The sequence below is a fragment of the Crocodylus siamensis genome, chromosome 5 (genome assembly GCF_052110815.1).
Source record: "Crocodylus siamensis isolate JL-2025a chromosome 5, ASM5211081v1, whole genome shotgun sequence".
Lineage (NCBI taxonomy): Eukaryota > Metazoa > Chordata > Crocodylia > Crocodylidae > Crocodylus > Crocodylus siamensis.
Genome location: NC_143399.1, coordinates 181,110,890 through 181,131,537, shown reverse-complemented (window position 1 = coordinate 181,131,537; position 20,648 = coordinate 181,110,890). Strand labels below are relative to the sequence as shown.

Sequence of the window (20,648 nt, the reverse complement as noted above, 5' to 3'; positions counted from 1 at the left end):
AAATTCAGTACACATAAACCTCTTTCAAAATGACCACAACTGGTTTAAGATAAACCTAACTGAATGTAGTATCAGACTTACCTGATTCAGGTCAAACTGGTTTATAGAACTTCTGACCCAGACCACTTCCTGGTTTAAGCTAATTCACAATCCCCCAGCATCCCGGGATGCTTTGCAGTCCTGGGCTGGGCTGTGCTGTCTGCTCTGGAGTGCCGCCCTCACTGGTCCAGCAGCAGGAGCAGGAGGTGTGGCCAGATGCCAGTAGCCTGAGGGGAAGGGGGTTTAATCCTCCCTCCCTCCTGCGAGGAATCCCAACTGGGGTCTGCCTGGCATTCCCCCTCCACTCGCCACTTGAGCAGCAAGAGCAAGAGCATGGCTAGACCCCAGCCCCAGGCCTCTGGTAAAGGGGTGGAGGAAGGGGGGAAAATCACAGAGAAGCAAGACTAGCAGGGACCACAGGGGAAGGGCTCTTCCTAACTGGCTGCAGGGGGCTCTGTGAGGTGCTGCCTCGGGGGTCAAGGCGGGAGGGGCTCAGTGCTGGACCCTGCTGTGGGGCAGGGGGGGAAATCTAGCCTCAGGAAGCCCTTGGTGGCTTTTTTCCCCAGCAGTACAGAGTCCCCTTGGCAAGCAAACCCTCCACTCTCCAGATTCCCGCATCACACAGAGCCCCCTGCCCTGTGGCAGGGCAGGAGAAGGAGGGGGAAGAGCCCTGCCCAACACAGTGGCTCCATGACAGCTCAGCCCAGCCTGGGAGCAGGGAGCCAGGAGCAATCCAGGCACATAGTTCCCACAGCCCCAGCCTGAGCTGCGGCTGGCTGGAAAGGGCCCTGCCCCCATGATCCCTGCCAGTCTCACTTTTCTGTGATTCTCCTCTTCCTCCCCAACTTTGCCTCAAGCCTGGGGCTGTGGTCTGGCCATGCCCCCACTCTCACTGCTTAACCTTCGGTGCCAGCCAGGGGCTGGGGCCTGGCCAGGCTCCCATGGGCTACAAAGTCTTGAGAGAATGCTCCCTGCAGGGTGCTGTGGGTGCTCAGATACTAGGTGGCACTGACCTGCTCTATTGGTCTTTCAACACTTTTCCTTCAGCTTCTTTCTGATGAGAGATCTTCAAGCAAGGTCCTGATTGCTCAGTATATTTTTCTGGATGGCAGCATTTCCTGAGGGAGGGATTTATGGACAGGCTGCTTAACCTTGTTTTTTATGAACTGTCTGTATATTTACCGTTAGCAACCCTGGACTTCAACAAAAGTGTCCCGCACGCACGTGTGCCCCATAACTAACTTTTGACCCGAGGCAGCGGCGGCGGCGGCGGCAGCAGCAGCAGCAGAGGAATCGGCAGCGGGGGCAGCAGCAGCTGATCCCCCGAAGGTAAGTGGGGCGGAGGGCCTTGGCACAGCTGAGCCGGATCCGGAGGGGAAGCCCTCCGGGTCCCATATAGCTGAGCCGGTAGGGAGCCGCGCTCCCGAGCCGCGCAGCGCGAACAGAGCGCGCCGGCGTTTGCGCAGGCGTTCACGCCGGCGGGTGGGCTGGGAGGGCCAGGAGTGGGACTCCTGTACGGGTAGGACGTAGACACCACACAGGTCTACAAACAGCAGCTTAGAATGGTGTCTACGAGGAGTGCTGCTAGGGCCTCTGCCCAGGGGGACAAGGCTAACCGGGGCTGGTCTGAGGCCTCCACCCAGACCGAGCCCATGGGGAAGCTGATGTCCCCCTACCTCCCGGCTTGCGGGGGATCCCCAGCAGGGCCGGGGGGGGCAGAGATTGGGAGCCCCCACACCTGTCCGGCAGGTGCCCGGCTTAGGGCTCTGGAGGCACAGGTGAGGGAGCTCCGGGAGGAGGTTAGCAGGCTGAGGGGGATCAGGGAGGCGGAGGAGGAAATTGACAGTTATTTCCTTTCCCTGCAGGACCAGGCACCCAAGGAAGAAGCAGCCCAGGGAAGGACCTCCACGGCAGAGTGGCAGACGGTCACAGCCAGGACCGGAGCGGCTCGCAGTGAGCAGGTACAAGCTTCTCCAGTCCGACTGGAGAACAGGTACGAGGCCTTGGCGACTCTGCAGGAGATGGAAAGGGAGGAGGAAACCCTTGGGCAGGAAGAAATGCCACATTCTTCACATTCCAAACAGATCAAGAGATCTGAGAGGACCCAGAAGAGGAGGAGACGCGTGCTCGTCATAGGCGATTCCATCCTGAGAGGTATGGAAGGGCCCATTTGTCGCCAGGACCCTTCAGCACGAGAGGTCTACTGCCTGCCTGGAGCTAAGATTCAGGATGTGACGGAGGTAATCCAGGCCAGGATCAAGCCCACCGATTACTACCCCATGGTCCTTGTCCATGTGGGTACTAATGATGCGGCCAGGAGAACCCCCGATCACCTGATGGCGGACTACCAGGCTCTCGGCAGCGTGCTGAGGGAATTTGGTGCACAGGTGGTATTCTCTTCCATCCTACCAGTGAACGGACGTGGAAGACGGCATGAGAACTGCATCCGAGAGACCAACTGGCGGCTTCGGCAGTGGTGTCTCGAGGCAGGCTTCGGCTTCCTGGACAATGACCCACACATTACAACGAGGGACATGCTCAGCTGGGATGGGCTTCACCTGTCCCCCAAAGGTAAGCGTGTGTTTTCTTCCAGGTTGGCGGATCTCCTCCGGCGGGCTTTAAACTAGGCTCGTCGGGGGGAGGGGAAGATGAGGGTGGGGGAGGCTGTGGACCACCAAACCAGGTGGCACCCACAAGGACAGCCCAGCCTGAAGAAAGAGAGCTTTGGGAACGTGAAAGGCAGGGGGTGGACAGCAATACGGCACAGGTAAGGAACGGGAAGGTTAGGGACAAAAAGCCCTTTAGGACTTGGAGCGAGGGGGTAGCAAAAGCACCAGTCACAGGGCTCCAGTGCCTATATACTAATGCTAGGAGCATGGGGAACAAGCAGGATGAACTAGCGCTCCTGGTTGCACTAAACGACTACGACTTAGTGGGGCTGACGGAAATCTGGTGGGATCCATCCCACGACTGGGCGGTACATATTGAGGGCTATAGATTGTACAGAAAGGACAGAGTGGGGAAAAGGGGGGGAGGGGTTGCGCTCTATGTTAAGGAGCAATATACATCAACCCTCATCAAGACAGAATCAAAGGATGAGGAAGTAGAAGGACTGTGGGTTAGGCTACATGGGGGGCAAGGAGAAAAGGATTTGGTGGTAGGGGTCTGCTACAGACCCCCACATCAAGGGGAAGAAATAGATTTGGGGCTCCTGAGGCAACTCTCGGAGACCATAAAAGCTAAAGAGGCGGTGGTCATGGGGGACCTAAACTACCCGGACATCTGCTGGGAGACACAGACAGCAAAGTCCCACCGCTCACGCAGGTTTCTAACCTGTGTACAGGACCTCCACCTGACGCAGGAGGTACATGGTCCCACTAGGGGGAATGCCTTACTGGATCTGGTATTGGCAACGGGGGATGACATAGTAGGGGACCTACAGATCGGTAGCCATCTGGGGGACAGTGATCACCTAAAAGTACAATTCAACATAAGGCGTTGAGTGGGTAAGGTAACCAGTAGGGTGAACGTGCTGGACTTTAGGAAAGCTGATTTCAGCAAACTCAGGCGATTAGTGAAGGATGCACTGCAGAGTAGTAGTTTCGAAACGATGGGAGCCCAAGAAGGGTGGCTGTGCCTTAAGGAAGCTATCCTTCTCGCACAAAGCGAGACGATCCCCGTGCGAGGTAAAAGAGGGAAAGGGGCCAGGAGGCTTCCCTGGCTGACCAGAGAAATCCTGGGGAGACTAAGGGCCAAAAGGGGAGCACATAAAAAGTGGAAACAGGGAGAGATCACCAAAGAGGAATATACCTCTTCTGCTCGTGCTTGTAGGGAGGCAGTTAGACAGGCCAAAGCTACCATGGAGCTGAGGATGGCAACCCAAGTAAAAGACAATAAGAAATTGTTTTTTAGATATATAGGGAGTAAAAGGAAGGCCCAGGGAGGAATAGGACCCCTGCTAAATGGGCAGAAACAATTGGTGACGGACAGAGGGGACAAGGCTGAACTCCTCAACGAGTTCTTCGCCTCAGTGTTCCTAAGCGAGAGGCATGACAAGTCTCTCACTGGGAGTGTAGGGAGGCAGCAGCAAGGCACCAGACTTCCATGCGTGGACCCTGAGGTGGTGCAGGGTCACTTGGAGGAACTGGATGCCTTTAAGTCGGCAGGCCCGGATGAGCTCCATCCGAGGGTACTGAAGGCACTGGCCGACATCATTGCAGAGCCACTGGCGGGAATATTTGAACGCTCGTGGCGCACGGGTCAAGTCCCGGAGGACTGGAAAAGGGCCAATGTGGTTCCCATTTTCAAGAAGGGGAGGAAGGAGGACCCGGGTAACTATAGGCCAGTCAGTCTCACCTCCATCCTTGGCAAAATCTTTGAGAAAATCATCAAGGCTCACATTTGTGAGAGCCCGGCAGGACAAATTATGCTGAGGGGAAACCAGCACGGGTTCGTGGCAGGTAGATCGTGCCTGACCAATCTAGTCTCTTTTTATGACCAGGTCACAAAACGCCTCGACGCAGGAGGAGGGGTGGATGTCGTATACTTGGACTTCAGGAAGGCCTTTGACACGGTATCCCACCCCATACTGGTGAACAAGTTAAGGGGCTGTGACTTGGATGACTGCACAGTCCGGTGGGTGGAGAATTGGCTGGAGGGTCGCACCCAGAGAGTTGTGGTGGATGGGTCGGTTTCGACCTGGAAGAGTGTGGGCAGTGGGGTCCCGCAGGGCTCGGTGCTTGGACCGATACTCTTTAATGTCTTCATCAGCGACTTGGACGAGGGGGTGAAATGTACTCTGTCCAAGTTTGCAGATGACACTAAGCTATGGGGCGAAGTGGACACGCCGGAGGGCAGGGAGCAGCTGCAAGCAGATCTGGACAGGTTAGACAAGCGGGCAGAAAACAACAGAATGCAGTTCAACAAGGAGAAATGCAAAGTGCTGCATCTAGGGAGGAAAAATGTCCAGCACACCTACAGCCTAGGAAATGACCTGCTGGGTGGCACGGAAGTGGAAAGGGATCTTGGAGTCCTAGTAGACTCCAAGATGAACATGAGTCGGCAGTGTGATGAAACCATCAGAAAAGCCAATGGCACTTTATCGTGCATCAGCAGATGCATGACAAATAGGTCCAAGGAGGTGATACTTCCCCTCTATCGGGCGCTGGTCAGACCGCAGCTGGAGTACTGCGTGCAATTCTGGGCGCCGCACTTCAAGAAAGATGCGGATAACCTGGAGAGGGTCCAGAGAAGGGCCACTCATATGGTTAAGGGCCTGCAGGCCAAGCCCTACGAGGAGAGATTAGAGAAACTCGACCTTTTCAGCCTCCGCAAGAGAAGGTTGAGAGGCGACCTGGTGGCTGCCTATAAGTTCGTCAGGGGGGCACAGAAGGGAATTGGTGAGTATTTATTCACCAAGGCGCCCCCGGGGGTTACAAGAAATAATGGCCACAAGCTGGAGGAGAGCAGATTTAGATTAGATATTAGGAGGAACTTCTTCACAGTTCGAGTGGCCAAGCTCTGGAACGGGCTCCCAAGGGAGGTGGTGCTCTCCCCTACCCTGGGGGTATTCAAGAGAAGGTTGGATGTGTATCTAGCTGGGGTAATGTAGGCCCAGCACTCTTTCCTGCTTATGCAGGGGGTCGGACTCGATGATCTATTGAGGTCCCTTCCGACCCTAGCATCTATGAATCTATGAATCTATAAAAATGCTTGTCAACTCCACTAAAATGTAATCAACATATCTACTGTATCACTATACACTTGGGAAAATAACAACCTAAAGGTTCCAAAGCTATTTAAAATGAACATTACAAAGCATAGGCAATCCAGCAATTTCTTCCTTATTTTAACAATTTTCATGAGGAAAGATTGCAGAAGTCAGTCCCCACATACTAGCATAACAGTTCTTCCTGTACTAGTCTACAGCCATGTCTGGTTTCATATACCACAACTGTTTAAGAGGAGAATCAACACTGAAAACAACTTTGTAAATGTCATTGTAGGACGGACAGATTGATTTATCTCACTAGCTTCCATATTTAAATGTGCTAGTCTCTAAAAATAAAATAATGTTTTCCCTAACTCTTCAACTTGTCTGGAATCTGAAAGTTAGCTTTGGTTATTTTTTTTTATTCACGTATCACCATGAAGTTTTACAAGTGGGAATTTAATTAACAGTCCTGTAGGTCAGGGGTTGACAAATATGGCCTGCAGGCCAGATATGAACCACAGAGATATGGGGCTTCTGCAGCATTTTGGCAGCAGGGGCCTTTGATGGTGCTTCAGTGGCCAGAGGCTTCTGCAGGAATTTTACCCTGGTGACAAGGAAAAGCAATGGTGGTGGCACTGCAAAGAGGAGCGATGAATATGACTGAAAGTAGCCTGCACTTGGAGATAAGGCACACACAACTTTTTTTGCCCTTTCTTGTGCTGGAAACAATGTGACTGTTTGCACCAGTGGGTTTTCCAGACACTTTAAAAGTCTTTCTGGTGCATTAAAATAAAACTCGTCAAACATAGTTTAGTTTGGCTCACCACAATTTAAAGAATCATATGCATGGATTTGTTGCATGCAAACACAAAGCACTCAAAGACATGTAATGAGCCTTTGTCCCCCAGATGGAGCTGTAATTTTTTTGTATTTCACCACTGCCACTTTCTAATTGCTCCCATTTTTTTTTCCTTCTTGTGCCATGTACCAGCTCCCTGCACCCAGAGCTGCATGGCAGGGCATGGGGTGTGGGGCCCCAGAAGAAGAGAACAGCATGGGGCCATCCTGATTTCCTGTGGTGCCAGCTGGGGACCAGGTTTAATTCATTCAAAAACATAATGCATGCAAACACTGATGTGATGTTCCAAAGCTTAATTCATTTAAAAACCTAGTGTGTGCAAACATTGATACAATGCTGCAAAATAAACAAGTTTAAATTGTATAAATCTATTTAATTTAATGAGGATTAAACCCTGTGATGTGTACAGGTGTGCAAACTCGGTTAAAGCAGCTTCCACTCCAGTGTTGTTGACTCTACTATAGATGATGCACAAACATGCATGAGCCTAACTCTTGTTTAATACATATTAACTCCGCAGCCTTAAAATGCAGGGTTTTTCTATACAATGATCTCCATCAAAAAACCCTCCTGAAGAGTTTATTGCAGAATTAAGTTCTAGTTAAGGACCTAGTGTTATATACCCATGCGTCCCCTTTGAAGTCAATCCAACCTCAGGGGGCATTTGAACAATTTGGACATTTAGTAAACAAAATGTCAATCCATTTGGAAACCCAATATCTAAAGCAGTACAGGGGGCTCACTAACCTAGTAAAGAGGGTTTAAATTAGGTTTGCCAGGGGATCAAAACCAAAGCTGTGAGGTAAGTGGGGAAGTGGGTGACCTGGAGGAAGCACAAGGAGGAGGGGGCAACAAGGGAGGTCTTCTCATTTTTCTGAGAAAGTAGGGCAATCAGTTAGTTACCCCAGGTACTGTACCCTGAGCCCACTAACCATTTTTGTTATCCGCTGCTGGACTCTCTCCAATTTGTCCACATCCTTTCTGTAGAGGGGGGCCCAACACTGGACACAGTACTCCAGATGTGTCTTCACCAGTGCTGAATATAGTGGAAGAATCATTTCTCTTGATCTGCTGGAAATACTTGATACCAGCTGCCAACTAGACACTGAGCCATCGATTACCACCCTTTGGGTCCAACAATCCAGCCAATTTTCTAACCATCTTACATCGGCTAACTCCCTCAGCACTCTCCGGTGTATCATGTCCAGCTCCATAGACTTGTACACATCCAACTTTTCGAAATAGTTCCCAACCTGTTCTTTCACTACTGTTGGCTGCTCACCTCCCCAAACTGTGCTGCCAGGTGCAGTAGTCTGGGAGCTGATCTTGCCTGTGAAGACTCAGGTGAAAAAAGCATTGATTACTTCAGCTTTTTGGCTAAGCAGCAGCTCTGAAGAAAAGGACCTAGGGGTTACAGTGGATAATAAGCTGAATATAAGCCAACAGTGTGCCCTTGTTGCAAAGAAGGCTAACGGCATACTGGGCTGCATTAGTTGAAGCACTGCCAGCAGGTTGAGGGAAGTGATTTTTCTCTTCTATTTGGCATTGGTGAGGCCACATCTGGAGTACTGCGTCCAGTTTTGGGTCCCCCATTAAAGAAAGGATGTGGGCAAATTGGAGAGAGTCCAGTAGAGGGCAGCAAAAATGGTTAGGTGGCTGGGGCACTTTACTTTTGAGGACAGGCTGAGGGAACAGGGCTTATTTAGTTTGGAGAAGAGAAGATTGAGGGGAGATTTAATAGCAGCCTTCAACCACCTGAAGGGTGGTTACAAAGAGGATGGAGCTATATTATTTTCAGTGATGACAGAAAAAGAACAGTGGCCTCAAGTTGCACCAGAGAAGTTTAGATTAGATATTAGGAAAAATGTTCTCAGTAGGAGGGTAGTAAAGCACTGGAACAGGTTACCCAGAATAGCTATGGATCCTCCATCTTTGGAGGTTTTTGACACCTGGCTAGATAAAGCCTTGGCTGGGATGATCAATTTCGGGGTGGGCCTGCTTGGAGCATGGGGGTGAACTAGATGACTTCCTGAGGGCCCTTCCAACTCTAATTTTATGATTCTATGATAGATAGTTGCAATTCTAAATACAGAAAATTATTTCTGGTTGAATACAAAGATGACATTTTAACTGATCCTCAATGGAGCCACACCTTAATAGGATTTGACCAGTGACTCTACTTAGCACATTACATGGGAAAGAAAGTGAATAATTAATGGAGTTTAGGTCCACAAAGGGACTATAAGAACGTCTGGTCTCCTGTATAACAGACTATTGAATTACACAGTTATCCTTGAATTGAGCTCAGAAATTTGTATTTGACCAAAACATCTACCAACATATTCACACTTCATTTGAAGATACCACTTTCTTAATTTGTGCATTATTTCTAATTTGAAAGTTGTTTAGTTACCAGCCACAGCTTTTGTACTGGTTCTCTCTTCTACATCATTAGTAACTAATGCCATAATAAAAAGGTAAATTCATCTCCCTCATTTTGCTCACTGTTTACCTGTTTATACATCTGATAATCATATTCAGTCTTTTTTGCCACGGTAACAAATTTTGAGCTCAGGCTTGTCCATTATGACATTTAAATCCTTTAAAGAGTCATTGCTGTCCAGGTACAATCCCATATTCATCTTAATATCGCTTGCATTCCTTGTTACTAAATGTATAACTTTGTATTAGAGTATATTGAAAATGAAAGCGCATTTCATTTGAAGGGCCCATTAGGAAGACTCCACTCAAAAGGTGATACTGTGACGAAGTGGGAACTCCCTGACCAGCCACAGTGCTAGTTTCCCCACTTGCCTCTGGGCATGTCACTCACCTGTCTCACCTGCCATGCCTTGTTGTTACTTAATTGAGATGTTAATTAAGGCAGGAGGCTGCCCATTCTTGCCCCGATGCCAGGGGGCTCTATCTACAGCTCCATTCTTCCCCTACACTGTAGCCCAAGCCTCACAGATGACACACTGCTCCCAGCCTACAGCCAAACCAAGCTTAGGCCTCATTGTCAGGCATCAGACACATACATATTCATACCACTCTCCTCTCACTAGGGCCTCTCACACTCCATCCTTTCTCTTTCATGCCTCGACAACTTGTACTGCCTTTCTCCCTCTTGGAGCAGGCCCCTTAGGCCATAGGATTTAGCTAGCTCATACCTTGGGTGGCAGATGTACCATCTTTTGGGCCTCTCCCATAACCCTCACCAGGGTAGTGGCCAGCCCAACTGAGTCTAAGCTTGCCCTTGCCCCTTCCCAGGGCAACTCTGTACACTCAGACAATACTGGACTCCCAGCCCTCTTGTTTTCCCCCTCACTGGGGCTCCTCATCTCTGCCTCCCTCACTGGGGGCCCCCACCACCCCCTCACTGGGGCCACGGGGCTTCCCTTCACAGTGGGATCACATTGCCATAGCTGTGACTGGCCCCAGCTAGCTCTCCTCGGGGTCTTGCACCCCACAGGGCTCAGGCAGCCATAGCTGTGCCTGGCCCTCACTATTGCTCCTCAGGGTTTTGCACCCCACACTAGGCTCAGGTGGCTGCAGTCATGGCTGGCCCCACTACCTCCAGTGATAAATGACCCACCCAAAGTTGAGAGCTGGGGTTAAGGCACCCCTACCTGCCTTTCAACAGGATGGTAATTGGCCTGGCATTTCCTGGGGGCTGCCACGCCACTGAGAGTCCCACCAGGCCTCCGACCCCCAGCAGGGTGCAGTTTTAGGTTATACCCAGGATCAGGAGCCTCCAAGCCATCCCCTACAGCTCCTGCCCTTACCTCCAGGATGCTGAATACAGCCTTGCAGCCAGGCAATGTTTTTGCCTGGCCTGCCAGTAGGCAACTGCTCTATTTATATAGGTAGCCAGAGATCAAAAATGGCCACTACAATCAAGCACCTGCTGGCTGCTTAGCTCGGCTCTTGAAGTGGCAGGCACAACAGTGCCCTGCCACAGATACACCACTGACAACTACTTTTTGATATCTGTTAGTGTGTTCTGTACTTTATAGATATTATATAGAGGTAATTTAACTCAAATACCATGTAGTACTAAGGCAAACACCTTACAAAAGTCAGTTATATCTTTGCAGTCACCAAACTTGGATCTCGTGAGAGAACATAATGAGATTTGTCTGATGAGACGTATGTTCTAAAAGAATATGTTGATCAGCATTAATAATCTTCTCATTTTTTAATTATTTTTCAACTCAATCATATGGCCACCTCCCCTTGCGGGGTCTGCTCCCTACTGGGGTCTCTGGCGCGCCAGCTGGAGGAGCTCCAGGCCACAGTCCAGAGACTGCGTGCCATCAGGGACTGCGAGCAGGAGATAGACTCCTACTGCCAGGCCCTTCTCCCCCGGGAGCCGCAGGGGAGAGCTCCGTCTCCCTCCACGACTAAGGAGGACTCTGGGACCTCCCGCTCTGCCCAGTCAGGGGCATGGACCAAGGTGGTCAAGGGCCCCAAGGCCCGCCGCACCAAGGCCCCTGCCCCGCCGGAGCTTAGCAACAGGTTCGCACCTCTTGCAGCCCCAGCAGAGCCCACACAGTTGCCAGCTCCCACAGGCAACCCAGGCTCCACCGCAGCTACTGGCCCCGCTCTCCCCAAGACAAAGTGTAAGGTGTTTGTTGTGGGAGACTCCATCCTGCGGGGCACTGAGGGGGCAATCTGCCGCCCCGACCCCTTAGCCCGGGAAGTCTGCTGCTTCCCAGGGGCCCGCATCCGAGACATTGCGGAGAGGATCCCGCAGCTCCTCCGGCCTACAGACCACTACCCCATGCTCCTGATTCATGTCGGCACCAATGACATGGCTCGGAGCACCCCCAGCCAGGTCATGAGGCGCTACAGGGAGTTGGGAGCAGGGCTTAGGGGTCTGGGAGCTCAGGTGGTGTTTTCCTCAATCCTCCCAGTCTCGGGCTATGGGCTGAGGAGGGAGAGGAGGATCCATGCGGTGAACCAAAGACTGCGGCGCTGGTGTTATCGGGAAGGCTTTGGCTTCCATGACCACAGCCCGCTCTTTGGAGAGAGAGACAGTGAGCTGCTGGGAAGAGATGGCCTCCACCTCTCTCCCCTGGGGAGGAGGCTCTTCTCAGCCAGGCTGGCTGACCTGCTCCACCGGGCTTTAAACTAAGCCCGCTGAGGGATGGGGGGACTACTGCCCCTGCTGGCCCGCTGAAAGGCCCTTGCAAAGCCAGCGGACCAAGGCACTTAAAGGGGCACTTAAGGGAGCCCACCCCTGCCCCAGCCCTAGCACAATCTGTGGGCAAGGCAAGAGCCCCCAAGGGCACACTTGCCTGCCTGTACACTAATGCCAGGAGCCTGGGTAACAAGCAGGACGAGCTCGTCCTCCTGCTCAGTGCAAAGAAATATGATGTCATTGGGATAACGGAGACCTGGTGGGACTCCACCCATGACTGGACCATGGGGATAGAGGGCTATACCCTGTACAGGAGGGATCGTGTTGACAAAAGGGGCGGGGGTGTAGCTCTCTATGTGAAGGAAAGCTACATGTCCCTGCAAGCTGATGTTGGCGACCGGCATGGACAGCTAGAGACCCTCTGGGTAAAAATTCGTGGGGAATTCGGCACAGGGGACACAACGGTGGGAGTCTACTACAGACCTCCCACTCAAAGTCCCGAGCTTGACCACGAGTTCGCCCGGGAACTGACTGAGGCCGCTTGCTCCAGGACCTTGGTTGTCACGGGTGACTTCAATTACCCGGACATCTCCTGGGAAGATCACTCAGCTAAATCTGAGCGGGCGCAAAGCTTTCTCTCGTGCATGGATAACCTCTACCTGACTCAAGAAGTCTATGGGCCAACGAGAGGCAAAGCGCTGCTCGACCTGGTACTGGCTACAGGGGACGACTTAATCGGCGACCTAGTGATTGATGGGAAGTTGGGTGACAGCAACCACGAGCTGATCACCTTCACCATCCACCGTAAAGCTGGCAAGTCAGTCAGCAACACAGAAGTCCTTGACTTCAGAAAAGCCGACTTTGACAAGCTCAAGAGGCTAGTCGGTCAGGCCCTCAGGGACCATGACCCCAGGGAGTTGGGAGTTCAAGAAGAGTGGTTGCTTCTCAAGGAAGCGATCCTCAGTGCACAAGCTAAATCTATTCCAACACGGAGGAAAGGCAGCAAGAAGGCACAGCAGCCCCCCTGGCTCTCCAGAGACCTAGCGGACCTACTGTGGCTAAAAAGGAAAGCCTACAAAGGATGGAGGATGGGATTAACCTCCAACGAGGATTACTCCGCGCTGGTCCGGTCCTGCAGGGAGCAAACCAGGAAAGCCAAGGCTGCAACTGAACTCCGACTAGCTTCAGGCATCAAGGACAACAAAAAGTCCTTTTTCAGATATGTGGGGAGCCGGAGGAAAAGCAAGGGCAATGTTGGACCCCTGCTAAACCAGATGGGGCAACTGACAACTGACGCCCAGGAAAAAGCCAACCTATTAAATAGGTACTTTGCATCAGTCTTTCATCAGTCACACGGGATGCCCATGCCTGCTATGGGACAGGGAAATCTGGGTGAGGGGGATCCCCTACCCTCCATCAATGCTGACCTCGTGAAGGAACACCTTGAGAAGCTGGATACCTTCAAGTCAGCTGGCCCTGACAACCTGCACCCCAGGGTACTCAAGGAGATGGCGAGCGTCATAGCCCAGCCCCTGGCACGGATCTTTGAAAACTCCTGGCGTAGTGCCCGAAGACTGGAAGAAGGCCAATGTGGTGCCGATCTTCAAGAAAGGGAGAAGAGTGGATCCGGCTAACTACAGGCCCATTAGCCTGACTTCTATCCTGGGGAAGATCTTAGAAAAGTTTATTAAGGAGGCCATCCTTGAGGGACTGGCCCAGGCTAACATTCTAAGGGACAGCCAGCACGGGTTTGTTGCGGGTAGGTCTTGTTTGACCAATCTCATTTCCTTCTATGACCAGGTGACCTATCACCTGGACAAGGGAGAAGAGATTGATGTCATATATCTTGACTTCAAAAAAGCTTTTGATCTGGTATCCCATGATCACCTCTTGGCCAAACTGCCCAGTTGTGGCTTTGGCTCCACCATGATCCGCTGGCTGGGAAATTGGCTTCGTGGTCGGACCCAGAGGGTTGTAATTGATGGCAGTCACTCATCATGGTGCCCTGTGACCAGTGGGGTCCCTCAAGGCTCTGTCCTGGGACCCATACTGTTCAACATCTTCATTAACGATGTGGACATTGGAGTCAGGAGTGGACTGGCCAAGTTCGCCGATGACACCAAACTTTGGGGCAAAGCATCCACGCCAGAAGATAGGCGGGTGATCCAGGCTGACCTGGACAAGCTCAGCAAATGGGCAGACGAGAACCTCATGGTGTTTAACACCGAAAAATGCAAGGTTCTCCACCTTGGGAGGAAAAACCTGCAGCACCCTTATAGGCTCGGCAGTGCTACGTTGGTTAGCACTACAGAAGAAAAAGACTTGGGGGTCATCATTGACCACAAGATGAACATGAGCCTCCAATGCGATGCTGCGGCTAGTAAAGCGACCAAAATGCTGGCGTGCATCCATAGATGCTTCTCGAGCAAATCCCGGGACGTCATTCTCCCCTTGTACTCGGCCTTAGTGAGGCCACAGCTGGAGTACTGTGTCCAGTTTTGGGCTCCACAATTCAAAAAGGATGTGGAGAAGCTTGAGAGAGTCCAGAGGAGAGCCACGCGCATGATCAGAGGTCAGGAAAACAGATCTTACGATGACAGGCTGAGAGCCATGGGACTCTTTAGCCTGGAAAAGCGCAGGCTCAGGGGTGATCTGATGGCCACCTACAAGTTTATCAGGGGTGACCACCAGGATCTGGGGGAACATCTGTTCACCAGAGCGCCCCATGGGATGACGAGGTCGAACGGTCACAAACTCCTGCAAGACTGTTTCAGGCTGGACATAAGGAAGAATTTCTTTACTGTCCGAGCCCCCAAGGTCTGGAACAGTCTGCCAGTGGAGGTGGTTCAAGTGCCTACATTGAACACCTTCAAGAGTAAATTGGATGCTTATCTTGCTGGGATCCTATGACCCCAGCTGACTTCCTGCCCTTTGGGCAGGGGGCTGGACTCGATGATCTCCTGAGGTCCCTTCCAGCCCTAATGTCTATGAAATCTATGAAATATGTCTGATATTTTGGCCTTTGAGGGTGTTAAAATCATGCATGTCTTAGAATAGCCATAGAGGGCTAATTTATCCCCAAGGACTATCTCAGAATCAGGAAAGCACAGAGGTGTCTTAATGCTACCTAATGCTAACGCACCTCCCCCACCCCGCCTGAAATGACTTAGGCTACAGAAACAAATCAGGTCTTCAGTTTTCAGAACATTTCCAGTTTCATTTTCGTTCCTAGGAAGAGAGAGAAACAAATTCAGACCTGGTGTTAACAGCTGGTTGTGCAATTACCATACACAAAATCTGAATTTAGTTTCAAGATAGTCTATTAATTTTGAAAAACACATTGTAAGGCACCTTTCTTAATTGTTAAATACTACTGTGCATGAATCAAACTGTGCATTCATAACAGATGTTGCAACAGTACAGGACTATGTTGTGGTCATGAATGTATAGTTTAAAAATACTGAAAAGAAACTGTTATGTGATGCCTAATGCTCATTTCTGATGAAGAAGAAGTCTCCCTGGTAAGAAAGAGTGGCAGAGGCATCCAGGACCAATCGTATATTTTAACCTTTTCTTTAGCTCAGCAATGACAATAGGTGCAACTTGCTGTTCTCAGCAGTCTGACTCTTCATTTTCTAGCTAATGGTGGGTTGTCAGTTAAATGTATGCCTGGGTGGTTTAGGCTGCACACAAAGAGATTTAAAAGATGCTTTGCTATGTTAGAAGTTTAATTTTATATGGATGCAGAATTCAAAGAACTGTTGACTAGACCCTGAACAACAATTTCTTATTAATTAAGGCGAGGAAAAACCATTTCCCATTATATTCACAATATAGGAATTAGGATAAAAGAGCAGATCAATAGGTTTACATTTATCAGTTGCTGTTATTCAGCAACTAGAGTTAAAGCACTCTGATAAGGAATATTCAATTCTCTCTCTCCTTAATTACTGTTGGTTTACTTTTAATTAAACTCAAGTTCCGTACGAAGAAATAGCCAATCTTTAAACTATTATTGGTAGCTAACAATGTCAGAAGCTAGGTATATTCGTTATTTAATTAAAGCCATCCATATTTATCTAGTTATTTCATTACTTACTTCATAACAAACCATCAAAGATCAAAACACTAAGAGGGAGAAGATCATTAGTTTGTTTATTTCAGTTGAATCTATGTGAACTTCAAAGCTCTACACTCTTGCAGCAGCACAAAAGATAACTAACGGTTCAAATCAGACTCTAAAGAAATAAAAGTGGTAAAGTACAAAAAATGTGTAATATTTAGGAAAGCCTACAAGACTGCCAACCAGGCCAGACTGAATATACCTATCTATTCTGATCTCTTAAGCAACCCTTGGCCTGGCTGGTACTTGGATGGAAGATGAACTGAGAATTTTGAAGGCTATGGGAAACAAGACAAACATTAATCCAAAGAAACTGAGTACATCTTAATATTGCTGCTGAGCTGGTGTACATGGGGGGAAAAAAACCCCAGACAACACCCCCTCTCTCACCTGCCTGTTCACCCCCACCCCTCCAAAATCCTACAATAATTACAGTTGAGAATTATTTTGTGGTTGATTTTTTTCCAGGAAAAATAAATGTTAGGATGATGAGAACAGTCAAACACCATGGTTGAAAAAATCCTTTAAAAATTCTTAAAAATAAACTTCATTTTAAACAAATGAACAGCTTAAATTACAAATTAAAATTAAAAAGTCACAAATAAAACCATGTGTCCTCCTGAGTGCTATTCTAATCTCCTTCCCTTGCCTTATCTGCTGCTCTGGTTTCTGCTCCCTGTCCCATCTGCCACTGTGCTGCCTGCCCCCTCCCTGACGTGCCACATGCCATACATGTAGTCTGTCGGCATCACTTGTGGCACATGGGCCACAAGTTGGCCATCCCTGATTTAAATAATTGTCCTGATCATAAACAAACAACCTATCAAAGAAAGAAAATGAAAGAAAAAAAAAGAAAGAATCACCTCTACATTCAGTTTTATTATGTTTTTTCAAAGCCATTTTATGGGCCTTGTTTAAGTTTAAAGTCTCTTGCCTTTGCAGCTAAGAAACTCTATTTTGTGCAACAGAAAAATTAGGCAGAAATTCCTTAATTGACAAAAAATGCTATTCAAAGTCCAATTCAGCAAAGCCACTTTAAAAATTATCATTGATGTTGATTCTGCTCTTGTTCATAATTTCTTTGTCTATGTTAAAAAAGAGCAGTGTGCTGTTGTAAAAAGAAACTCACTCTGAACTGGCTAGTTTAAAGAGCTGAGTATGACAGCTACAGGGAAAATCCTGTCTTTGGTTATGATACATTAGGAGGGGTCTCAGAAGGAGAATGTTATGTTCTAATAGTTGTAGGCAGACAAAAAGCTGAGAAGGATACCAATGTATCGTAAACTGCTCCAACTTTAGCTTTAAAGCTAGAGTGGTTTTGCTACACTTACCCCATTCCCAGCTTGTCCAAACATAAGAATTAGAATGTAACAGCTGCTGCCCTTATGAAATACCTCCTAATGTATGTGGGTTTATACCTTTAGATTCCTTTTAGCTTGTTGAGTTAAACTTTTAGGTGGCACGTCTTACTTTTTGCACCACATTCTATCTAAAACAAAATGTATTTAGTCACTACTGCAATTACAGTGTATGGTACACATCCCCACCCCATTTTTTAACTGTAGTTAGTCTGGTAGCAGTCTAGCTGCAGCAACACAGAGATCAGCCTGGAATGCAAAATTTGCCTGAAAAGCAGATTTACTAGTTGAACAGTTAGCTTCCTCCAAAATCAATGCTGCTATAGCCACTGGTGCCTGTGTTGGCTAGTGACTACATTACAGCCATACCTTCAAATGGGAACTCTGGGCTACACTCCCTGAGCTTGCAAATGAACTGGCAGCATAGGCCCAACTCATTTTTGGCATTTATAATGCTTACCCTTTAGAAGCCTGTGACTGCATATGTTTCCAGTGAAACAAAAACAGCTTCTTCACAACAAAGCATTTTTCTTTTCCTCCTTCTGGGGTACAAACTATTAGGAAAATAGATTAACATCATGAGAAGCCTAGATACACATTTCCTCAGTTATGGCTAGTATCTCCCCCTGTAGCTCAATGAGACCCAAGTCATTCCCATCTCCGAGTTGACACAATTAGCCTATTCTGCACAGAGCACACTCTATCAACATCCCTGTTTCCTGTGAGAATCAGCTTCCATCTATTGACAGCCTCCTTCCTGAAGCCAATATTGTTAGGGTTAGGATCCTCTGTGACACTAAGCTCAGCTGTGGGAAAACTAAAATCTTCCAGCCTGGATAGGTTTTATTACACCTAACCAACAGACTTTGTTCTTTCCTCCAGAATTCCTGTTTCCCAGGATGGGAAAGAAGTGCTTGTAAAGACCAGAAGAGGTCATCTAGTCCAGCTCCCTGCTCAAGGCAGGTGTTTCCTAGTCTAAAGCATCTCATCCAAATTTTCACTTAACCTGCTTTTAAAGGCTTCTAGGGATGCAAATACGTCTCTATAGGTAACTTGTTTCAACGGTTAACTGCCCTCATAGTTAGAAAGTTCTTCTAAAAATCCAAACTAAATATCCTTCGTTGAAGTTTAAGGCACTTACTTCTTGTCCTATCTCCTCTGGCCACAGAGAATAATCACTAACCTCTTTGCCACTACCCTTCAGGTATTTGAAGACTGTTATCAAACTCTCTTTCAGTCTTCTCCCAGGCTACATACACTAGTTCTCTTCCAACCTTTCCTTGTAAGTCATGATTCTTAGACCTCTAATGATTTTTGTTCCTCTCCACTGGAGTCTTTCCAATTTGTTTATTTTACCTCTGTTTGGTTTTATGTAGATTTTTCCCACTTGATTTACCTCCTGGTAGTGAGGAAGATTAATAACAAATAGCTAACCTGTGAAACTATGTTTATAAAAATATATATATACAACACATGTTACTTCTTCCTTTTCCACATTTTCTATGATATGTACAGACACTTCATAGGATTGAACAGAAATGGGGATGACTTCAGCCTTGATTGAATCAGCTGAAAATATTTCAACCATAGACTGTTGGGTTTTTTTGTTTAACACAGATGATTTGTTAGTATTGGCAGGAGCAAAGAAAGAATTATCAACTCTAGTCATCTAAAAGGAGTTGACTATCAGAGGCAGCACATCTAATAAAAGAAGCAGGAAATAAGGTCTCCATAGACATGTTCTCCTTAAGGGCTCAAAACTAGGATTTAATCCACAGAAGTCTAGGGCCAGGGATTAACCAAGATTCTTCAACTAGTGAAGGAGTCTGTTCTATGACTAGGGACCTACCAAAATCACAATTTTGTGTTTTTCACAGGAAACATGAAGTCAGGCGTATGCCAAAAAAACAGCTGGCTCTGTGATTTTGGCAGACTTGGTAGGAAAGAAAACCCCCAAACCAAAAATATATCAGTAAGCACAGAAAAGCGCAGGAAGCCCTGAAGTCCTGGAGCACAGCAGGGTGGGGTGGGGTGGGGGGAGAAGGGGGCAAGCAGGGCTGCTTGCAGCAGGCAGCAGTGAGGCTGCAAGCTGCCTGGGCTCTGTGGCTAGCAGCAGGTGCCTGCCCACAGCCTAGGCCCAGGCTGGCAGTGGCAGGCAGCGGAGAGGATGCAAGCAGTTGCATAGGGTCTGCAGAGTCCAAGTCCAGCTCATTGCTGGCACTGAGTACATGCACACTTCAGGGTGGATGGCAGAGAAGGGGCTAGAGACAGCTCAGTCCCAGCCCCTTCCCCGCTGTAGACCCCAAGGCACGTGTGCACCTACCGCTGGCAATGAGCCAACCCAGAGCTCATCAGATCCCAGTGTAGCTTCTTGCAGGCAGCCAATTTTGAGATTGGGGATGACCCAAAACCACAGCTTAATTACCCTGATTAAGCCCAGGGAATCTATTAATCCATCTGTGATCTATGACTGTATTTGAGGAGGAGGGGCTAGTAATATTCAGTACATTAGATGACATGACAATGTGGGGTTTGAGGGAGCAGACAGAGAAGACTTACATTCTTGAAATCTGTAACATTTTTATAATTAATAAAAATAACATGTAAGATTTAAGATTTCCATAACTAGTTATTTCTAACTTAAGTATAACAATACTGAAATAAGGTGACAGTCAGCTGCATGGTCAATACTTAATAACTACAAAAAATCTGTTAAAGTTGCTTATTTTAAGTGTTTGTATTTTGTTATAATATAAATGATCTTTTTTCATAGATTTCATAGACATTTGGGCTGGAAGGGACCCTGGAGGATCATCGAGTCCAGCCCCTCCACCCCAGGGGCAGGAAGTCAGCAGGGATCATAGGATCCCAGCAAGATAAGCATCCAAATGTGTCTTGAAGGGGTTCAAAATGGGTGCTTCAACTACCTCTGATGGCAGTCTATTCCAAACCTTTGGGGCTTGAACAGTAGAGAAGTGCTTCCTTATGTCTAGCCTGAAACGGTCATGGCAGAGTTTGTGACCATTCGAACTCGTCATCCCTTGGGGCACTCTGGCGAACAGATGTTTCCCCAGATCCTGATGAGCACCCCTCATAAACTTATAGGTGGCCACCAGATCACCCCTGAGCCTGCACTTTTCCAGGCTAAAGAGCCTCATGGCTCTCAGCCTGTCATCGTAAGGTCTGTTTTCCTGACCTCTGACCATGTGCGTGGCTCTCCTTTGCACTGTCTCAAGCTTCTCCACATCCTTTTTGAACTGGACACAGTACTCCAGCTGCGGCCTCACCAAGGCTGAGTACAACGGGAGAATGACGTCTCAGGATTTGCTCGAAAAGCATCTATGGATGCAAGTCAGTGTTTTGCTCGCTTTACTAGCCGCAGCATCACATTGAAGGCTCATGTTCATCTTGTG

General features: G+C 48.5%; 2 protein-coding genes across 4 annotated transcripts in view; one reads left to right on the top strand and one right to left on the bottom strand.

Moving 5' to 3' along the window:
• Positions 1-20,648, bottom strand: part of KIAA1217 (KIAA1217 ortholog) — a 684,182-nt gene that overhangs the window by 408,228 nt on the left and 255,306 nt on the right. The gene's annotated exons all lie outside the window — the stretch shown is intronic.
• Positions 2,001-4,672, top strand: LOC149864997 (uncharacterized). Its single transcript, XM_090049858.1, has 3 exons — positions 2,001-2,032; positions 2,124-2,610; positions 4,541-4,672. The coding sequence occupies exons 2-3, from the start codon at positions 2,196-2,198 to the stop codon at positions 4,606-4,608; spliced, it is 483 nt and encodes a 160-aa protein (XP_089905984.1). The 5' UTR covers positions 2,001-2,032; positions 2,124-2,195; the 3' UTR covers positions 4,609-4,672.